Source organism: Calliphora vicina, chromosome 1 (assembly GCF_958450345.1).
Source record: "Calliphora vicina chromosome 1, idCalVici1.1, whole genome shotgun sequence".
Lineage (NCBI taxonomy): Eukaryota > Metazoa > Arthropoda > Insecta > Diptera > Calliphoridae > Calliphora > Calliphora vicina.
This window is the reverse complement of record NC_088780.1, coordinates 66,400,000-66,420,389: the sequence shown is the minus strand read 5'-3', so window position 1 is coordinate 66,420,389 and position 20,390 is coordinate 66,400,000. Positions and strand designations below refer to the sequence as shown.

General features: G+C 29.4%; 1 protein-coding gene and 1 pseudogene across 2 annotated transcripts in view; both read left to right on the top strand.

The window, feature by feature from the left end:
• The first annotated feature begins 994 nt into the window (after positions 1 to 994).
• LOC135963175 (endoplasmic reticulum metallopeptidase 1-like) overlaps positions 995 to 20,390 on the top strand; it is a 421,657-nt gene continuing 402,261 nt past the window's right edge. For both annotated transcript variants that reach the window (XM_065514948.1, XM_065514947.1), the window contains exon 1: positions 995 to 1,148. In XM_065514948.1, the coding sequence (XP_065371020.1) occupies positions 1,122 to 1,148 (27 nt within the window). In that variant the 5' untranslated portion in view covers positions 995 to 1,121. The remainder of the gene's footprint in view (positions 1,149 to 20,390) is intronic.
• Positions 7,930 to 9,335, top strand: LOC135948863 (thioredoxin-related transmembrane protein 2 homolog; annotated as a pseudogene).

The window sequence follows — 20,390 nt, the reverse complement described above, 5'->3', positions numbered from 1 at the left end:
AGCTCGCTGATATAGATTTAAACCTTCTTTTTATACTTAGGTTTATTGTATAACTATGTAATATTATTTTGGCCAAATTGGGTTTTTATTACTAAATAAAATAAATAACTTTTCCATTTTGAATAGTCCCAAAAAAAATATAATTGTACCAATTTTGACATCCCTGTTGCCAACACTTACTATTCAATAGGGTTCTATAGCCGCAACAAAAAGTCGACTTTTCCGTTTTTTAAAAAGTCGACTTTTCGAACTATCGACTTTTTTCGTTTTTTAAAAAGTCGACTTTTCGACTTTTGGTAATTTATAAAAGTCGACTTTTTGAAATTTCGACTTTTTAGTTAAATCGACTTTTTTAGACTATTTTCGACTTTTTTCAACTTTTTACCATATCTTATAAAAAATACATAGTTTCTACATTTATTGATGCGCCTTTTATAATGTTTAGCAATAAAAATGAAATTTATCAAGGCGATAATAGTTAGAAGAATGTTGTGTAGAAAAAAGCTTTAATTTATAAACATTTATTTATTATTTATATTAGCATATACTACAAAAAATGCAAGTGTACCAAATTGCAATAGTTTTAGTATAATGTAGCAATTAAATTTTTTTTAACAATCTAAAAGGTCGACTTTTATCGACTATTCGACTTTTATCGACTATTTTCGACATTTGTCGACATTCGACTTTTGAGATAACATCGATTGTTCATCTTTTTTCCGACCAAAAAGTCATTTTCGACTTTTTTCAGCAAAAAGTCGATTATTCGAATTATCGAACAATCGACTTATAGAACCCTACTATTAAATTATACCAAAAGTTGCCCAATGATACTGCCAGTTCATGTGTAGCTAAAAAATAAAATGGCAGCACTGGTTGACCTTTATAATGTTTATTGTTTTTGTAGAAGTGTTTGAAAATCTGCGGCTCTTGCGAAAAATTTATTTATTTTAAATTTAAATCGTCAAAGCTCAAATATGTCGATCCTGTGAGCCCTATTTTGGAAATGATTTTCTATTCAACGCTATTATACAAATCTGTGGAAAACGGAATATAAATTAATTTAACCAGTACGGACATCGTAGAATATTGATTTAATTATTGTATAGTTTTCTCACAAAATGTCTCTTCTGGATGGTGGTTATATTGTAAGTTTTATTTACATTAATGTCTAAATATATTTATATTACATATTTAAGCATGTTATTAGATTTTTTTATAAAGTGTTCTTAAATAAAGTTGTAAATTTATAATGTTAAATATCGATACACACAAATATACATATTACCAATAAAAACTATGTACTGAACATATCTTAAGATTATTTTTTTCATCAAAATCTTTTAAAAATGGAATATGTATATATTTGTACAATTTCTGTTTTATTTTATTGATTTATTTTATATTAAAAAGAAGTAAAAAAGTATGGTCGGTCAAGCCTGATGCATTAAACACATTCAAGACAACAGGCTACACGACTACACGAACACAAATTCTGCTGGTTACAGTTGTAGTCGTGTGTCAGCTATTGAATTATTTTAAAGACGACAGCTACAATTAAACAGCTGATTTATAATTCAGTGGTGCCACTTTAATAAAAAATAACCGTACAAAATTCCAAAGTAATTAAGATTGAAACAATTATTTTGAGTAAAAATATATATATGGTTATAATCAATTATGTACTTGTTATTAATTTATTTCAATATGGTTATCAGAAACTTCTCTTAATTAAGTAAAAAAATATTGAATGTGTTTAATGCATGACCATAAAATACCCTACACTGAGTCAATCAACAAAAATATTTTTCTTTTAAAATTTCAATATTAAAAGAAAAATAGGTCATCATATAATTAGTTGACATGGATTCCCTATACAGGTAGGCCCAATAAAATTGCGTGTAAATCAAATTCGCGTAAAACGAGATTCTAATTTAGAACAAAATGCTTTTGTGGGGCCAACAATTTTTTATTTCGCGTAAAACAATACGTCAGTCACATAACAAAAAAGAAATTGTGACCTAAAAATCGCGTTAAATCGAAAACATATGTACATACATATCGTCACCTTAAATGCAAACGGACGTAACTAGGCAAAAATTCAAAATCGAGTTTCTGATTGTCAAGAGGGTGACCCAGGGGCTTAAACTAATTCGGGTACGCTTAATTCAGTGGTGTTAACCGTTTTTTAGATTAGCTCGTATTTTCGAAATACATATACCGCTTAACATGTTTTTAATCTTCGCAGTCGTTATAGAAATATATTTTTCATGCTGTTTTAAAAAACTAAAATTTCGAATTTTGCTAAGAAATTATTATTTGAGTGATCACAGATCGAGGTCCTTTTCTTGATTAAACGCTTATTGTCCAAGTTATTAGCGAATTTAGATATTTTCAGTTTTTATATGAAAAAATCGATTTTTGGTCAGAAATATGAGTGATCACAGATCGAGGTCCTTTTCTTGATTCAACGCTTATTGGCCAAGTTATCGATTTAAGCTATTGTGAGTTTTTATATAAGTAATCGAATTTTGGTCTGAAATATGATTGATCACAGACCGATGTATTTTGCAGATGTATTTAATAAGTGGGCGTTTTAGTGGACGTGGATAATTTTTATTTATGTAAAAACTTTTGCGGACTATGTATTGCGAACATTAAAAAAATTAGTTAAATCGGTCCAGGCGTCCTGCGATTTTAGATATATCGAAACAAAATTAGCGTGATCAATTTTTCTTTCAGTAATAACTAAATTGGATTCTATGATCATTTAAATAAAAATTTAGCCAAATCGGTGTAGCCGTTTTCCGATTTTAGATAAATCTAAAAAAGTGGGCGTGGTAAATTTTTCATTCCGCAAAAACCTAAGTTGGGCTATGACCAACATTTTAAAAAAAATTGTCTAAATCGTTCCGGAAGTTCTCTACTGATGCAATTACCAACGAACGACATTTGATTTTAATTTATTTTGTTACGAAATTGTACTTGAATTCAAATATGTATAACGACTTTAACGGCTGATTTAAAGTTGCATAATGCTTTCAAATAGCAGTGCCCAAACTTTGACATATCTGTGGGCATTATTAACATTGAATAAAAGCTTTCAGTTGACCATTGATCGTAAGTTGGCAACGCTATTTGCTGCGAGCGTATCACAAAGTATACAGAGGCGACATGGCAAAAAAAATATATTTGTCTCGTTCATTCGAAACAATTTCAACTGGTTTGGTTTTGTGCTTATTTATATAGATGTTTGTTTTAACGCACTGTCTGTATTAAACCGCAAATTTGTTTTCTCTTTCTATCGAAACAATTTCAAAAAAAGCTGATTTTAGTGTTTTTGAACTGTCAAATTTGACGCCTCTGTATACTTTGTGACCGTATATTCGAATTCGAATATTCAGTTCAAGGCGTACTTACAACAACAAATGTAAACATAAACAAAGTTTGACATATAGTGTACATAAAACCACAGCGAATTAAGAAACAGCTGATTTTATGCACTCACCTTGTTAATACGCGTTGATTCAGTTAAAGAACATTGTAGAAAGCAAAGTAAATTAATAAAGTAGCGACAGTACTACAACAAATACAACATTTACAAAAACAATTTTGTTTTTGGTTTAAGGTCTGAGCTGTCAAAGTTGCCTGTTATTGTTTTTGCTTTTGGGCTTGTTGTATTTTTCGCCACAACAACCACAAGTGAATTGACAGTTCAGACTTAATAAAAAAAATAGTCAGCTGTTCTACTGAGTCTACTTTATTAATTTACTTTGGTAGAAAGTACACCACAGATCAAAGTAAATTAATAAAGTAGACTCAGTAGAACAGCTGACTATTTTTTTTACTTTGGTCTGAACTGTCATTTCACTTGTGGTTGTTGTGGCGAAAAATACAACAAGCCCAAAAGCAAAAACAACAACAGGCCACTTTGACAGCTCAGACCTTAAACCAAAAACAAAATTGCTTGTGGTTTTTGTAAATGTTGTATTTGTTGTAGTACTGTCGCTACTTTATTAATTTACTTTGCCACAGATGGCGTATGTATTAGTAAGATCTAGAATATTCGAGCTTTGACAGTTAAAGAGCAATCTAGAGTGCAGATGACAGTGTTATAAATAGTGGCATAGGTTGCAGTCGTTAGTGAGTTTATCAGAGATGCTTTTCGAATAAACATCAACTGAGTGCCTTAAAGTGTGTTGTATTTTTTAAGTAAATTCGTGTACATTATAAAGTGTATCTGTATTTCTGCGTTTAATACAGATACACTTTATAATGTTGTACATTTTAAATAAAGAGTTGTTACAATTTTTAAACTACTAAACGGCTTTTATTTGCAATCAAAAGTATCCGGTTTATTTAAAGGAAATAAACAAACGTTTTGTAAAGGTTAAAACGTAACAATATAGATTTAAAGCACAAATTTGTTAACAAACACTTTAGCTTTATAAACCTACTAGCTGAACCCGGTCCGCGTTGCTGGCCCTTACAATAATTCTGTTTTATATTACATCTCGATTTGAATATACAGTGTCGGACAAAAAAAGCACGGACTCGCCCGACCTGACATCGCACCCGAAACACTGAGGTGGTCATTTGACAAAGTTGTAGCTTTGTCGTTGGAAATCTTTGGTATGCGTGAAATCATTACGTCTTCGCAGTTTAATCTGCCACCGATGATTTTTGCCTCAATTAAATTTGGTGAACATCTTTTGATGGTCAATTGTGTTCCGTTGCATAATTTTGGCGCGTTTATGTTGCGGAGAAACATCTGTGATCCAACCTTCAATGTTTCAGTAGCATAATTGAGGCTTGTTTTTCGTTCATTACTGTGTCAATCGATTTGTATTTCATTGTTTCGCCAGTCAGTTTCAATTAATTCGCTCATTGAGCTTGTTGACATCATCATTTTTTGGTACCAAAATTGCACGTTCCCACAGCCAATCCCAATTTTTGTAGTTGGTTGTAAGACTTGTGAATACCTTGTCGACAACGGATTGAATATTCATTTGCATTTGGCAGAAGTTCGGCGGGAACGAAATTTGATTTGTCGACGTTGTTTACTATATTAGTTGTACTTTCGGAAATTTTGTTTATCATCGGTTGATAATATAAAACAGTGATGTTCATCCCATACAACAATTGTTTAAAAAATTTAAACACATTTGTTACGCTCTTTTAAAGAGCGTAATAAATGTCTCATTTTTTCAGAAATTCAATAAGCATTGTTGTTGGTTGGTTTTTGGATGAAGCATAGCAAACACACGCGTTTCAATTACAATTGAACACAAAAAAACAAAGTTAAAAATAAATAAAAAATTTGAGAGTATTTCGGCCGTATAATGTATATTCTTTCATTTCCTTAAAATTTAAATTATATTCATTTAATAAATTGGTTTTATTTGACAAAAATTCTAAATTTAAACTTTCTTCATTTTGTTGTTATTTTAAGTGTTTGACATTATGTTTGCTGGGTAACTCTCTCACCAAATATCTTCATTTTTATTTTTGAACATCACTGATATAAAAGCACTTTTATAGTACAATGTTAAGAGCGGCCTACTTGTTTTATCGAACGATATGAAAATTTGGTATGTACCGGACATGTTACTCCAAATCATTCGCTTCAGAGTACACTACTGTGAATTAAAATTTTTAGAATGATGTTAAGCAACGAATTTAAAATTAGTACATAATTACTGACCTTGAAATCATTAGCGGTGTAGTGTAAAAATTTGATTTTACTACGCCCCTCCGCACAGAAAATTTGATAAAAATCGGTCCAGCCATATCTCTGGAACCACTATGCCGATTTCGTGCAAACTTCACATTAGACCATCCCCAACGTACCCTGAAATTTTGGTTGAAATCGGTCGACCCGTTTTCGCAGTTAGTGGTGACATCAAAATGTACACTTCTTTTTATATATAAGATAACCCTTTAATTTAAATTACTTTTTTTATTTGATGTTAGGCTCTAAATTGTTACATATATGGGCACTGCTACACGTTCAATATATATTGACCGCGATCCAGTATCGCGATATTATTGGATCGCGATCCAGAATAACCTAATTTTGCGTAATCCATTACAATGGATCTCGATCCAAATATCACAATATATGTATATTGAACGTTAGCAGTGTCCTATTAAGTTTTGGGTGATAGAAATTATAAAGAATGACCAACATAAAATATGGACCGAAAGAACGAACATGTCTCTTAATACGTCCCATTAATTTTTGCACATCTTTAGAGCCGACCTCTGCAGCATACTTGTTCTATTTTCTTAACATTAAACGTTCGTTTTGTGCTTTTTCATTACCCTTCTTTTATTTATTTTTAACATTTGCCCAATATTTTTCAATAGGTCGAAATTGTAAACAATTAGGAGGATTCATAAATTGTACCACTTCATGGCAAGATTTGAATAGTGGCATGGAGCAAGATCAGTCCAAAATTTTACTGAATGTTTGTGCCCTTTAATAATCTGTAATATTATTTTTTGTAGACGTTCATTATAATTCTTACGTCATTGATGATGATGCCACAAATGCAGTCTTCAAACCACAACTGCATATCGCTTGCCATACCATATTTTTTTCTCCAAATTTATCCAATTTGATGTACTTGTATTTACAGCCGACGTTTCCACGCTTCGTTGCAATATAAAATTTGTTTCCAGGTAACTGCTTAAAATCACATTTTACGTATGTTTCATCATTCATCATTATGCAGCCTTTAAATATTGTTAAAACTTTGATGTATATTAGACGAGCACGTTTTTTGGCAGCAGACTCCTGTTTTCTGTGCGGTTTGGGTACTTGATCACTTGGTAGTACTTTAATAAACATATTTATTAAATTTTTTAGCTCGATCTCGGTCGGACATCCCAGGATTATTTTTAATTGAAATTAATATATTCTTTAAAGTTGGGTTCTTGACATAACTTTTTCACTTGTTTTGGTTTTCTGCTTATACTTCCTGTGGTCTTGTAACGATTTATAATACTATAAGCTTAGTACTCTGTTCATATTTGCGAAAAATGATGGTTGTTTCGTGCGAAAAATTTTATATACAGTAGTTTTGACTTACCTGCCTTTCACTAATACTTTTGGAATCTATAACTGCCCAGCAAAAAAAGTGAGGAAGAAGATGCAGAATTTTCACAACAAATAGCATGCTTGATGTACTTCCAATTTTGGTGAAAAAGCTATGAATTTTACATTAGCTTGTCATTGGAGGGATGTTGTTCATTTTTGACAACTTTTTACTTAATTCGATGCTTTCGATGCGATTAAATTTCGATTTTAAGGTGTTATTTTAATGTAGGTAGTGGATACCTATATTTTTTGGCATCTTGGATGGAAATATAAATAATAGAAAAAAAGTGATGTAATTGAGCATTTATGAATTGATTTTAATGTAGTTATAAAATTTATGAAACAATGGTTGATTAATTTTAATGATAAAAAAATGTAAAAATTGTTTGTATACCAATTTTTACAGGTTTTAATAAATTGTATAAAATTCAAAAAATGTAGGAAACAATTACATCAACGAAATATTTATAATTCTGTGTCAAATACCCATATTTAAAATCACATCTTCAGAGGTAGAAAAGATTCATTTGCAACTTTAGATGTGATTAAAATGTCATATGTAAAGATGCACTTCCATTATTTTTTGCTGGGTGGTTTTCATGAAAAAAATTTAATTTAGCTGCCTAATACAAAATTAAATCAAAACAAATAAGAAAAATACGATTTTGAATGAAAAAATAAGTTGTACACTTCTTAATAATTTTAAAAGTAGCTAAAATATCAATTTGACGTTATTTTTAGACGGAAAAATCACAAAGCTTCGTGTAAATTATTTGCCGTTAGCTGCTTTTTTGGGCAGTAAACTGTAACTGCACTTAACAGCATCAATGAGCAGGTAAGTGCATTGAGGTTAACTGCATTTTTAACTTACCTACACAAAATATCGTGCAAAGTTGATTGTGCAGGTAAGTCAAAATTACTGTACAACAAATGATCAGCTGTTGGTTTTAATTTCGAGGGAAAGAATTGTAGTAGTCAAGGTCTATTAATAAGGTCTGTGCAACTAAACAGCTGATAATTTTTTGTCCCTTTGTGTTTACATACTGTGTTTGTCAAAATTTGTTTACATTTTTAGAGCGCCATTGTATTTTTTTCAAATTTGTTTACTTTTCTAACGTTTCGTGACAAAATTGAAAACTGAAAAAATAAATTAAAAACATAAAAAAATAATAAAAAGTGTCGTGAACAAATTGAAAACGGAAAAAATAAATTAAAAACATAAAAAAATAATAAAAAATGCGTTAATGCTCTTCAATAGTTCTTTAATTTCATATATCTAAAAAAAATAAATGTATGTTGTTGAAAATAAAATTATATTATGTATGTTTGTTTTGTTAATGTTTTTGACAAGTTCAGTATAGTTTTACACAAACAAAATGCCTGTTTTTCTTTTTGTTTTTGAATTGTTGTAGAGTTGCACAGACCTTATTAATAGACCTTGGTAGTAGTAGTAGTAGTAAAATTTTATTCGAGACTTTCTTTCATTTTCTGACACTACGTGAATCTCAAGGCGAATTTACTGTACAGGTGGCGTTGATATTACAACAAGTACAACATTGCAAAAACAACATTGTGTTTTATTGTTGCTTGAGGGGCAAATGTGTCAAAAGCAGCAAAACAAAAATAATAATAAATTTAATAAAAAATAAAATAAAAAATTATTTTTAAAATGTTTTCCAATGCAAAACAAGAGACAGATCCAACAATAACATATCTCCAAGAAGTATTTGCTCCAGAATATTCAAGCATAGGGGCGAAGAAGAAATGTGCGACCCGGACAGTCGTGAATCAAAGATTTTGTTCTTTTTCCTAGTTGTGATAATGATAAGAAGCTGCAAAACGGGTCGTGTTACAATGATAAACTATTTTTCCTCATCATTCTTGTACACAAAAGTAGCAAATGTGATTTTATGGGCTTTTATATGGTATGGAATCCTAGCTGTGTAAATTTTGCACCCATTTTGGCCGAAATATCGGCTGAGTACAATTTGGAAAAATTGATGTAGGCCATTTTCCCGAAATTGCTCAAAAGTATCGCATATCGGATTGCAGCTTCTCACGTCAGCTGTTTCAAAATGGCAAAGAGTGTCCCCCATGGCTGATGCAGAAATTCTTTTCCTCGGACAATGTTAGAGCCACGTTTGGTCTTAACAATTTGTACAAACTATGAGTAGAGAATTCAATACTTGTCAAGGCAGCCAAACAAACGGCTTCTATTAAAAAGGCCCAATAAATAAAGGAGAAACACGTCATAAATTTAATATCTTCACTATGCTGTGAGATTCCAACCCTGGTGAAAGGGTAAGAACGCGATTATAAATTACTCCGTGTTGTTATTGATTTTGTTAAATAAATCCCACATTAAAAGTCGTTATACTTGAAAATTATAAATAAATATCGTGCAGGAATTGTGCCTAAAATCATCATTTGTTGCAAAGCTGCTGTATTTTGTAATAAATCGAAAGTGAAATAAATAATATTTAATAAGAAAACTACAAAGTAAAGACAAAAATAATAACTTTAACGAAGATCATCTGTTTTCGAAATGTTGCCGGTTATGGTGTAATATGTAACTAATAAACATAAATAAATTAAGCTACATATAGCAGTAAGCAACTTAAAGCTCAAAAGCTTTTTTATGGAACATAAGCTCTTCTATAAGAAACCCAAATTTAATTTAAAAAACGTTGATGTGAAAACGGAGCATACTTTTAGGATGCAAAGTACTATAACAAAGGAAGGAAAATTGGCAACACCAAAATCTACACCACAAATCAAAAGAAAGCATACGGATATAATATCACCAGATGCGATGTCCAATGAAGAAAATAGGCTGTTACCGAGTAGTATGCAGTTATCAGAAGTTGTTAATATAATTCAGGTATCAATCCAAACTATATTAGATGAAAAACTTAAAAATCTATCAACAAAAGATGATATAGTAGAGATAAATAAATCTATGCAAGAATGCTGTACACAAATAGGATTTCTTAAGATGGAAAATGAAGCTCTAAAAGAAGAAGTAAACGTATTGAAAGCTGAAAGAAAGAAAGACCACCTGGAATTAATGCGTCTGGTTGAAAAAAATAAAAGAAAAAATATAGTTTTCAGTGGAGTCGACAAAAATGGACCATTGAAAGCAAATATTCAGAAAGTTTGTACGCAAAAGATGCAAATTTTGGATATAGAGGTAAAATACGTTAGAAAGCTTTTTGAAACAGAAGATAAGGTATGTGCTGTAGCGGAATTCAAAACAGAAGAAATGGCAGAACAAGTATTTAAGAACGCAAAAAACTTGGTAGGAACAGCTATTTATGTTGATAGGGATCTTACTGAAGAAAAATTACAAAATAAAAACGTTATGCTAAATCTGAAAAAACAACTTAGAAATTTAGATAGAAATCAAAAAATTTTAGTAAGAAATGATAGAATGAAAATAAATAATGAATGGTTCTATTGGAATAAAGATTATGTTTTAATGAGTGGTAGTAAAAATGGAAAAAATGTATTAGAAAGTATTTTTAAAGATCAAATAAATTCTGTAAACTTAGGCCCTAATTTTGTAAATCACTTCACAAAGTGATATTTATATGGAAAGCAAAAACAAAATTTAAAAAATTTTAAAAATTTGTTTTTGTTTTATATACAAATTCTTAACAGAACAAACGCACCAAAATTCAAACGTTGATTTGCCTTTCATAATTTGAAAATTTTGTATATAAAACAAAAACAATTTTTTAAAATTTTTGAAATTTTGTTTTTGCTTTCCATATAAATATCACTTTGGTGACGTGATTTACAAAATTTGGGCCTTAAGCTATAAGACTTTGTTGAATCAAAAAAACTAATTGTAGCCGGAAGTAAAAATGTAAATCTATGTTTAGATAATAAGAAAAATTGTAATGAAAATAATAATTGTAAACTTAGCATAATATCGTACAATATACATGGCCTTGAAAACAAATTTCACAATCTGGACTTTTTTGAATACATAGAACATGCAGATATATTCATTCTGGTGGAGACTCATATAGAACTTAACAAAATTTGTAAATTTAAATACAGATTCAGAAACTATAACGTTAAATGGAGACCTGCAACTCGCAATAGTTCACATGGAAGAGGAATAGGTGGTTACATAATAGGAGTCCGTAAAAACTTAAAGGATATTGGAGTAACGCATAAATTCATAGAGTATGGAGGCGCCGATACGGTTCATATTAAAACTAAAGCAACTGAGTTTACTTTTATTCCTATTTATATTCGTGGTGCTGATTGGAAAAATGAGTTTGAAGCTTTAAAAACCGTAGTACATGAAAATGATATACCTAATCCAATTCTTATGGGAGACGTTAATACTAGAATAGGAAATGAACAGCAAGACTTAGAAAATATGGCAGAATATGGATTTCAGGCAGGGTTAATTGATAGAAAATCTATGGATAAAATCACAACAACAAATGGTAAACATTTTTTGGAATTTTGTAATAACTACTGCCTGATTATTATGAACGGAAGGACAATTGGAGACGAAGAAGGTTGCTTTACGTTTGTTGGTAGCTCTGTAAACGATGTATGTGCCGTTTCACTAAATATCCTTAAAGCAGTAAAATCATTTACAGTGGAGTGTCAAATTTGGTCAGATCACCAACCAATACAATTAAATATAAACATACAAAATTCATTAAGGGACGTAAAAAATAAAACTTTAATACCTAAACTGATGTGGAATGAAAAGAATAATAACAACTACCGTATCAGAGTTAACCAGAATCTGAATCACTTGAGTTTGTGTAATCCGGAGGCTGATTTACAAGACCTTAGTCAAGTAATAGTTGATTCCTATATATCACCTACAACAAGAGGAAATAAAATTGATTTTAAGCGCAAGTGGTTCGATGTGCAGTGCAAAGTTTCTAGAGAAAAAGCTTTTAATGCTTTAAATAAGTTCCGAAAAACTCAAAAAAATGAGGATAAACAAGGATACTTAGAGAAGAAAGAACTATTCAAAGAGTTGTGTAGAAATAAGAAGCAAAATTACTATGATTTACTAGAACTGAAACTAAACTATATTACTGACAGCAAACAATGGTGGAAGTTAGCAAAAGAATTAAAGCAAAATAACAATTGTATTGAAAGTAATATAAATGCTTATTGTTTTAAAAAATATTTCGATTAAACTATAGAAAAATTTGAAAAAAGTATTATTTTACCTTTATACAAAAAAGGGGATATCAGTCTACCTAATAACTATAGAGGCATTTCATTCATGAATTGTATAGCCAAAATTATGATGGGAGCAATACACGAACGTCTGACGGAGTGGATAAATAAATACCAAATACTTAATGAGTTTCAAGCTGGGCTTCGCAAAGGATATTCAACAATTGATAATATTTATAACCTAACTTCTATAGTAAATATCAAATTCCATGAGAAGAAGAAGGTTTACGCTTTCTTTGTCGATTTTAGAGCTGCTTTCGATTGTGTCCCAAGAAAATCCTTAATATATAAACTCCATCAATTAGGAATTGCTACAAAAATAGTAAATTTTATTGAAAACGTATATAAATGTACCAAATCTGCAGTGTGGACTGGGACAGAGCTGTCAGAGTACTTTCTTACAAACTCAGGTGTTAAACAAGGATGTTTACTATCTCCATTATTATTCGCGATGTATTTAAATGATCTACATGATAACTTGGGTGGTGGTCTATTTATAGCTGATACAAATATAAGAGTGCTAATGTACGCAGATGATATTGTTGTGTTGTCGGACAATATATATACTTTGCAAAAAATTATTGGAAATTTAGAAAATTACTGTAAGATTTGGGGAATGGAAGTAAATTTATCTAAATCAAACATAATGGTATTTCGAAAAAGTGGTCGGTTGGCATCAAATGAAAAATGGAAATTTAATAATGAGGAAGTCAAAATGGTAAATGAATACAAATATTTGGGTTTCCTGTTAACACCAACAATGGTATTCACAAAACACATATGTTCTAGAATTGACGCAGCTAAATTTTGTATTAATATTTTATTGGTAAGAGGGATGTGTCACTAAAAGCAAAATGGAATTTATTTCTATCAGTTGTGAGGGCAATCGAATCCTATGGATCTCAAATTTGGGGTTATACAGGTTTTGAAAATGTGAACAAAATTCAGAGATTCTTTACGAAAAGGATATTGAAGCTACCTGAAAATACACCAAATTACGTGATAGCATTGGAAACTGGACAAGAAGAAGCGCATATTTATACATATAGCCTACATTTAAAATATATTTCTAAAACAATAGTCGATATGGAAATACACAGACTACCACATATACTTTCCAAGATTATTATTAACAGAAGTATTTATTGGCATAAGGACTTATCTGAACGGGCCTCTAGTTACGAGCTAAATTTTAGAAATATTGATAATTGTAAACTTGTCTGGAATAATACATGTATTCAACTGATACAAAAAATGAAAACACAAATTACATATGATTATCATATTTCTGCTCTACAAAGTCTGAGAAGAACATATGTATATTTAGATCATTTTAAAGGAAACTCGTACTGTAATGAGAACTTTAACAGTAATGTGATATCAATTATAATGAGAACTCGTGGCGACCTCCTTTGCCTAAATGCTAATCCATACATGTCAGTACAAAGCAGAATATGTTCGCTCTGCAATCTAAATGAAGAAGAAACACTACTTCATTTCTTAGGTAGATGTCCCGTGTTAAGGGAAATTAGATATATGTCATTTTCTTGTTCAAGATTGGCAGATTGTGAAATGTTTGAAATTTTGAATGGTGGGGAAAATGAAAATTGGTACCCATTATATAATTATATAGTAAAGGCCTTAAATTACAGAAAAATACTAATAAATGAATATAATTTTTAAATTGTTTTGTTTTTAAGAACTCTTTTCATAAATTTATACTTTTTCAAGAAAAATCTAATTTATTATTCTAATAGGAAACTTCCGGCAGACGGTTATAAACCATGCCGTAATATCTTATATATAAATAGGCCACACGTTTTTTTGTGGTACACTTTTAAGTATGTTATTGTCCACCGATATTGATGAAACTTATATGGTTTAAAAGGTTATTTTCTCTAGATGTGCACAATATAATTTTTTTTAAAAAAATTCTTTTCATAAAAGTGGTAAAAAGCGTGTTAAATTTGCTTGAAAAAACAACAACAACATGTTTATACACATCTAAATACACGTGTATTTGTACACAAACGTGAAAAATATGTTTGTGTATACTCAAACGTAACTGTATATTTTCGTTATTAGTGGTCGAATTTTGACCACCAGGCGATCCTAGTCTTTATTATTTTATGTATTACATATAAGCACTATTGTATAAAAATGTAAAACTAAAGAAAAAAAATTAATAAAGAATCTAATCTAATCTATGCTGTGATTTGTTTTTTATTATAGACTTTTGAACAATTAATTTTTTTGAAGCTAAAAAAGTAAATAAAACAGTTTTTTTGTAAACAACTTTTGACAAGTTTGCAGAGGTTTAACAGTCTGTTAAACTTTCAAATAAACAACAATTAAATAAAAACAATTAAGAAAGTATGGTCGATCAATACCCTACACTAAGTAAAAGAGCAAAAACATTTTTCTTTTAGAATTTCAATAATTTATATTTTTGAGTGATTCTCGGAAGTGGGCCTTATATGGGGGCTATGACCAATTATGGCCAGATCACCATGAAATTAGGTCGTGTGATTTATGTTTACTATGTTGAATTTTGTGAGTATACCAACATTTTTAAGCGATTTATGCACATTAAAGTGATTTTCGGAAGCGGGTCTATAAGGGAGCTATGACTAATTATGGACCGATCGTAACAAAATTTGGTGACATGAATTTTGTATATATAAAACTTATTTGGAGCGCAATTTGTGGAGATACATTTACAAATTAAACATTTATGACCGATAAAGTCCAATTTCGGAAAGACATTTGTATGGGGGCTATGTGAAATAATGGACAGATTTCAGCCAGTTTCAATAGGCTTGGACATTGGGCCGAAAAAATAATGTGTACCAAATTTGATCGAAATATCTTCAAAATTGCGACCTGTACTCTGCGCACAATGTTTACATGGACAGCCAACCAGACGGTCGGACGGACGGACATCGTTTAATCTACTCAGAAAGTGATTCTAAGTCGATCGGTATACTTTAAGGTGGGTGTTAGACTAATATTTTTGGGCGTTACAAACATCTGCACAAACACGTAATACCCTCCCCACTATGGTGGTGTAGGGTAAATTACATACATATATATATACAATACAAACAACAATGTCAATAACGGTAACACGACAGTGAACTTATAATAAAGAAACAAATTCAAGTTAACAGATTGTTAACATTAGACCAATTAAAACCGAAAGGTCTTAAAACTTTTAAAATTAAATAACAACTGTAATAAATTATCCGTTAGAATAAACAAAATAGGAATATATCTTAAATCTAACTATGATCGACTTCAATGGCCATCCATAAAGCAGTTTGGGAGTCAATAATTAGGAGTTTCTGGGGAAATCTCATTAATTAACCACCCACATTCCTCATAAATTGGCATTAAAATCAAATAAATATTAAAGTATATAAAAATATCACAAACATTTACAATTATACCAGTATACAGTACAATAAAATATCACAGGAAACTAGTCCATAAAATATCAGACCCTATGTAATCTCCTCATTAAGTATCCCAATAGGAGATAAATAATAGCGGCTATTCCAGTCGATATCTTTTTGTGATTCATAGATCTCATTCATTAGGTGGTTCTCATGTTCTGAGAGTCGCTCAACAAATTTCCTCTGGATATCTAGGGAATACTTGCAAAAATGGAGTTATAGATGCAGTCTCATAGATGAATGAGTTGGAAAATCTTTCCGTACGATTTTTAAAGTTAAAGTTTATGCATTTACGTAGGATATTTCTTTCCAATAGTTCCAACTCTTTCGCAACCGTTGGAGATATGGTAAACCATATTGGGAAAGCATATGTTAAGATATATCTTATTGTCACTTAGTACAGGAGGAGTTTAACCTAGAGAACATCGCAGTAATACGTTTAGCTTTTGTTAGGAGAGTTCGTCCATGGCAGTTGAACTTAAAGAGCTTGTTGAAATTAACTCCAAGATATACTACGTTGTCCTTTATGGGTATTTCAATCCCGTTTAATGTGAGAAGTAGGCATTTGCTTTGAGGAACTACGTAGTCAGCGCATTAGCCCGATGCGTTCCTAATACATATGACCTTCGATTTTTTTTTTTTTATTTATTTATTTAAATTAAAAAAAAACCAAGCCCATTGGGCCAAATATGGCTTATATTCTACTCAACAATAATACATTTAAAATTATAAAAATGATTTTAATTATGACAAAATAATATATAAAAATGTTTAATATAAATTAATATAAAATAATAATACTTTTAAAATGTAGCGATAACAAAGTTGTTAATGGAAAATAATATATTTAAGAATTACATAGTTAAGAATTATGTTCTTTCAAATAATTAATTAGTTTTTTTTAAAAGTTTCATCAGACTAAGAAAAAGATTTTAATTCCCTAGGAAGCGTATTCCATACTCTAGATACCCTCACTTCAAATGATCTTTCATATACAGCAGAGGCAATCTGAGAAAATATTATCTGTGGATTCCTCAATGATCTAGAAAATTTAAAGTTATCAGCGATGTATTTCGGACAATTTCTCCTGATAATCTTGTAAAATAATAACAAAATTCTTGAATGAATCAAGTTTCCAAATGTAAAGCCAATAAATTTTAAAACAAATTCTGATACATGCTCCCTAATCTGTATACATATCTAACAATACGATTAAACGTTAGATGTAGACGTTTTAGTATCACAGAGTTAGTTCCACTACATAGCTCCATACCATACAACAAAATCGACATTAATAGAGAACTAGCAATATGTTTCCTCATACTAGTTGGTAAGTATAGGTCCAGAGACCACAAACTTCTTAAAGTAAAATTTACACGCGCACATACATAATCTATGTGTCGTGAAAAATTCAACATTTCATCAATATAAACTCCTAAACACTTCATCTCAGAAACATAGTTAAGCCTAACACTACCCACATTTATATTTAACTCATCGGAGTCAAACCCAAAACAAATTGCCCTTATCTTACTAGGGTTAATTTCAAAACCATTATCACTCATCCAACTCACAACCTCATCAAGGTTGGCATCCAGGACATCAATAAAATGCCTTTCCGATGTAAATAACATTTGAACGTCATCCGCGTATGAAAATATTTTCACTAAATTACCATCTACTATATTCATTAAATCATTTAAATACAACATAAAAAATAAAGGACCTATAACAGATCCTTGCGGCACACCGCTAGTAACCTCTAGAGCAACGGAATCTCTACCCGCCAAAGATACGAACTGAGATCTTTCATGTAAATATGAGTAAGCTAGTTTACACGCTGAAAAAGAGAAATTAAATTTATTACATAGTTTCATAACCAATTTCGAGTGAACTACTCTATCAAAAGCTTTCGATAAATCCAATGATAGTAAAACACAACATTTTTTATTATTGAGGTTACTTCTTATAGAATCGGATATACTTACTAAAAGAGAAGTAGCACTATAATTCTGTCGAAAACCCGATTGATTAACATGAAGAAATTCATTACGATTGATATAATTCATCATCTGATCCTTTATAATATATTCTGATCCTTTAATCTTTGAAAGTATCGGAATTACTGAAATTGGACGTAAATTTTCCAACAAACTAGAATTGCCCTCCTTTTTTATCGGTACTACACGGGCACATTTCCAAGCAGCGGGAAACTCAGAGGTCATAATTGAGGTATTAAGTGGTGTACAAATATAAGGATATATAATTTTAATGAACTTCAAATTCATACCATCATATCCAGCTGCATTAGATTTGATTTTGTGAAGTGCCAAGAATATATCAGATTCCTCCACCGAATGAAAAGAAACGGCTAATAATACAACATAAGATAAAAAAAAATTAACAATTAATAATATTAAACAAAAAGTTAAAGAAAAAATTTTGTTTTTGCTTTTTTAATTTTTTTTTGGAGTTTGTTGGTGTAAATTATCGTAAAATAATAGATGACACTTTAAAACACACTTATAAAAGTAGAAAATGTAAAAAAAGTAAAAAGTAGAAAAGCAAAAAATTATAAAAGTAGAAATGTAAAAAAGTAGAAAAGTAAAAAGTTAAAATTATAAAAGTAGAAAAGTAGAAAAGTAAAAAAATTATAAAAGCAAAATAATTATAAAAGTAGAAATGTAAAAAAGTAGAAAAGTAAAAAATTATAAAAGTAAAAATTTAAAAAATTATAAAATTAAAAATGTTTAATAGTAAAAAGTAGAAAAGTAAAAAATTATAAAAGTAGAAATGTAAAAAAAGTAAAAAGTAGAAAGCAAAAAATTATAAAAGTAGAAATGTAAAAAATTATAAAAGTAAAAATGTAAAAAGTAGAAAAGTAAAAATTATAAAAGTAGAAATGTAAAAGTAGAAAAGTAAAAAACTATGAAAGTAGAAATGTAAAAAAGTAAAAAAAGTAAAAAAGTAGAAAAGTAAAGAATTATAAAAGTAGAAATGTAAAAAAGTAGAGAATTTTTAAACTTGAATTGAATTGAGAAATTTTTAATATTTATAGTTTGAAATATTTTGTAGACCATATTATTTTATGTAGGCTTTGATGTAAACTTTGAAAATTTTGGAGACTCTGATAAAGGACTTTGATGTTGTTGATTTGATTTTATGTTTTAAAAATGATAAATTTTATTATCAGCTTTATTAGCTTTTTAAATGTGTGTTTTTTATTTGTTTTGTTTGATTTGAATGAGGAATTGTATAAATTGGATGTTGTGTTGGAAATTCTGGAGACTTGGAGAAGTTGGGATTGAGTTGTTTGTATGTCAGAAAAAATGTGGATGGAGACTTCGCAAAAAGAAATATAATTAAAATCAAAAAGGTTTGAAACTTTAATTGAATATTTTATTTTAGCAATTGTTTATGTTTGTAGTTCTAAATAGTTGAAGAAAATATTATTTGATCTAGACTCTGATGTAAATATTTTAAATTTTTGAGTCTCTGATATTGGATTTTTGAAGTAGTGGTTAAAGTTGTTGTTGATTTAATTTTATGTTTTAAAAATGATAAATTTTATTATCAGCTTAATTAGCTTTTTGAATCTAAAATATTGTGTTAGAAATGTGAGATTAAAATGGGTGGTTTTTATTTGTTTGACAAAGTTAGGTTTGAGTGGAGAATTTTATAATGGATGTTGTGTTGAAAATTCTGGAAAATTCTTTTTGAATCCTTATTATTATTTCGATCATTAATGCTCTTGAGGTAGTTTAATATTAAAATTTATATTTTTGTATTTTGAAATCTTTATTTGATTTTGAATTAAAAATTATTAATCTATTTTTATTATTCTTCATTTCATTAATTGATAATTTTATTTACTTTATAGGGGATTTCATTGATTGTTAAAATTATGTTTTAGTGGAGTTATAATAAGTGGAGACTTGTAATTATTTTTAATGAGACCTTGTTATACATCTAATATTGTTGTTTAGTGTTTAAAAAGTAATTTCAATAACCAGAATTTTATTAAGTTATTATTATATAGTTGAGATGACTCGACAGGCTATTTGGTAATGAGCTAATTTATCAATTAGGAGGTTGAAAGTTCAATTCCCAAATAAAGACTGAAAACTAAGTTTGAATATAATTTATTATTGATTTGTAGCAGTTAAATAATTGGTATTTGTTTCTTGAAATTTGGATTAAAATATTTATTTTGTGAATTTATTTTTATATCTGAGACCTTGTTCTGAGATTAAAATGTTTGAAATTTGTAAAACTGGTGTAGGGATTTATTTTATATTGTTTTAAGTAGGTAATTCATATTTTTTCTTAAAATTTGGTTAAATTAAAGACTTTTATTAACATTTTATTTTACTTTTAAAGTTATATTTAGTGGAGACTTGTGAATTAAAGGCTTAGTGAGACCTGTTATAGTTATTTAAATTTTTATTTGAATAGAGAGATTTTTTATTGTTCGTGGTTATATTTGCTACTATGAAAATTGTTTAGATTTTATGTTATACTGAGGAAACTTTTAATTTTTGTGGTTATATTTGCTATTATGATGTACAATTTTTTAATTTGATGCAACAAAAAAATTAATCTTCCCTTTG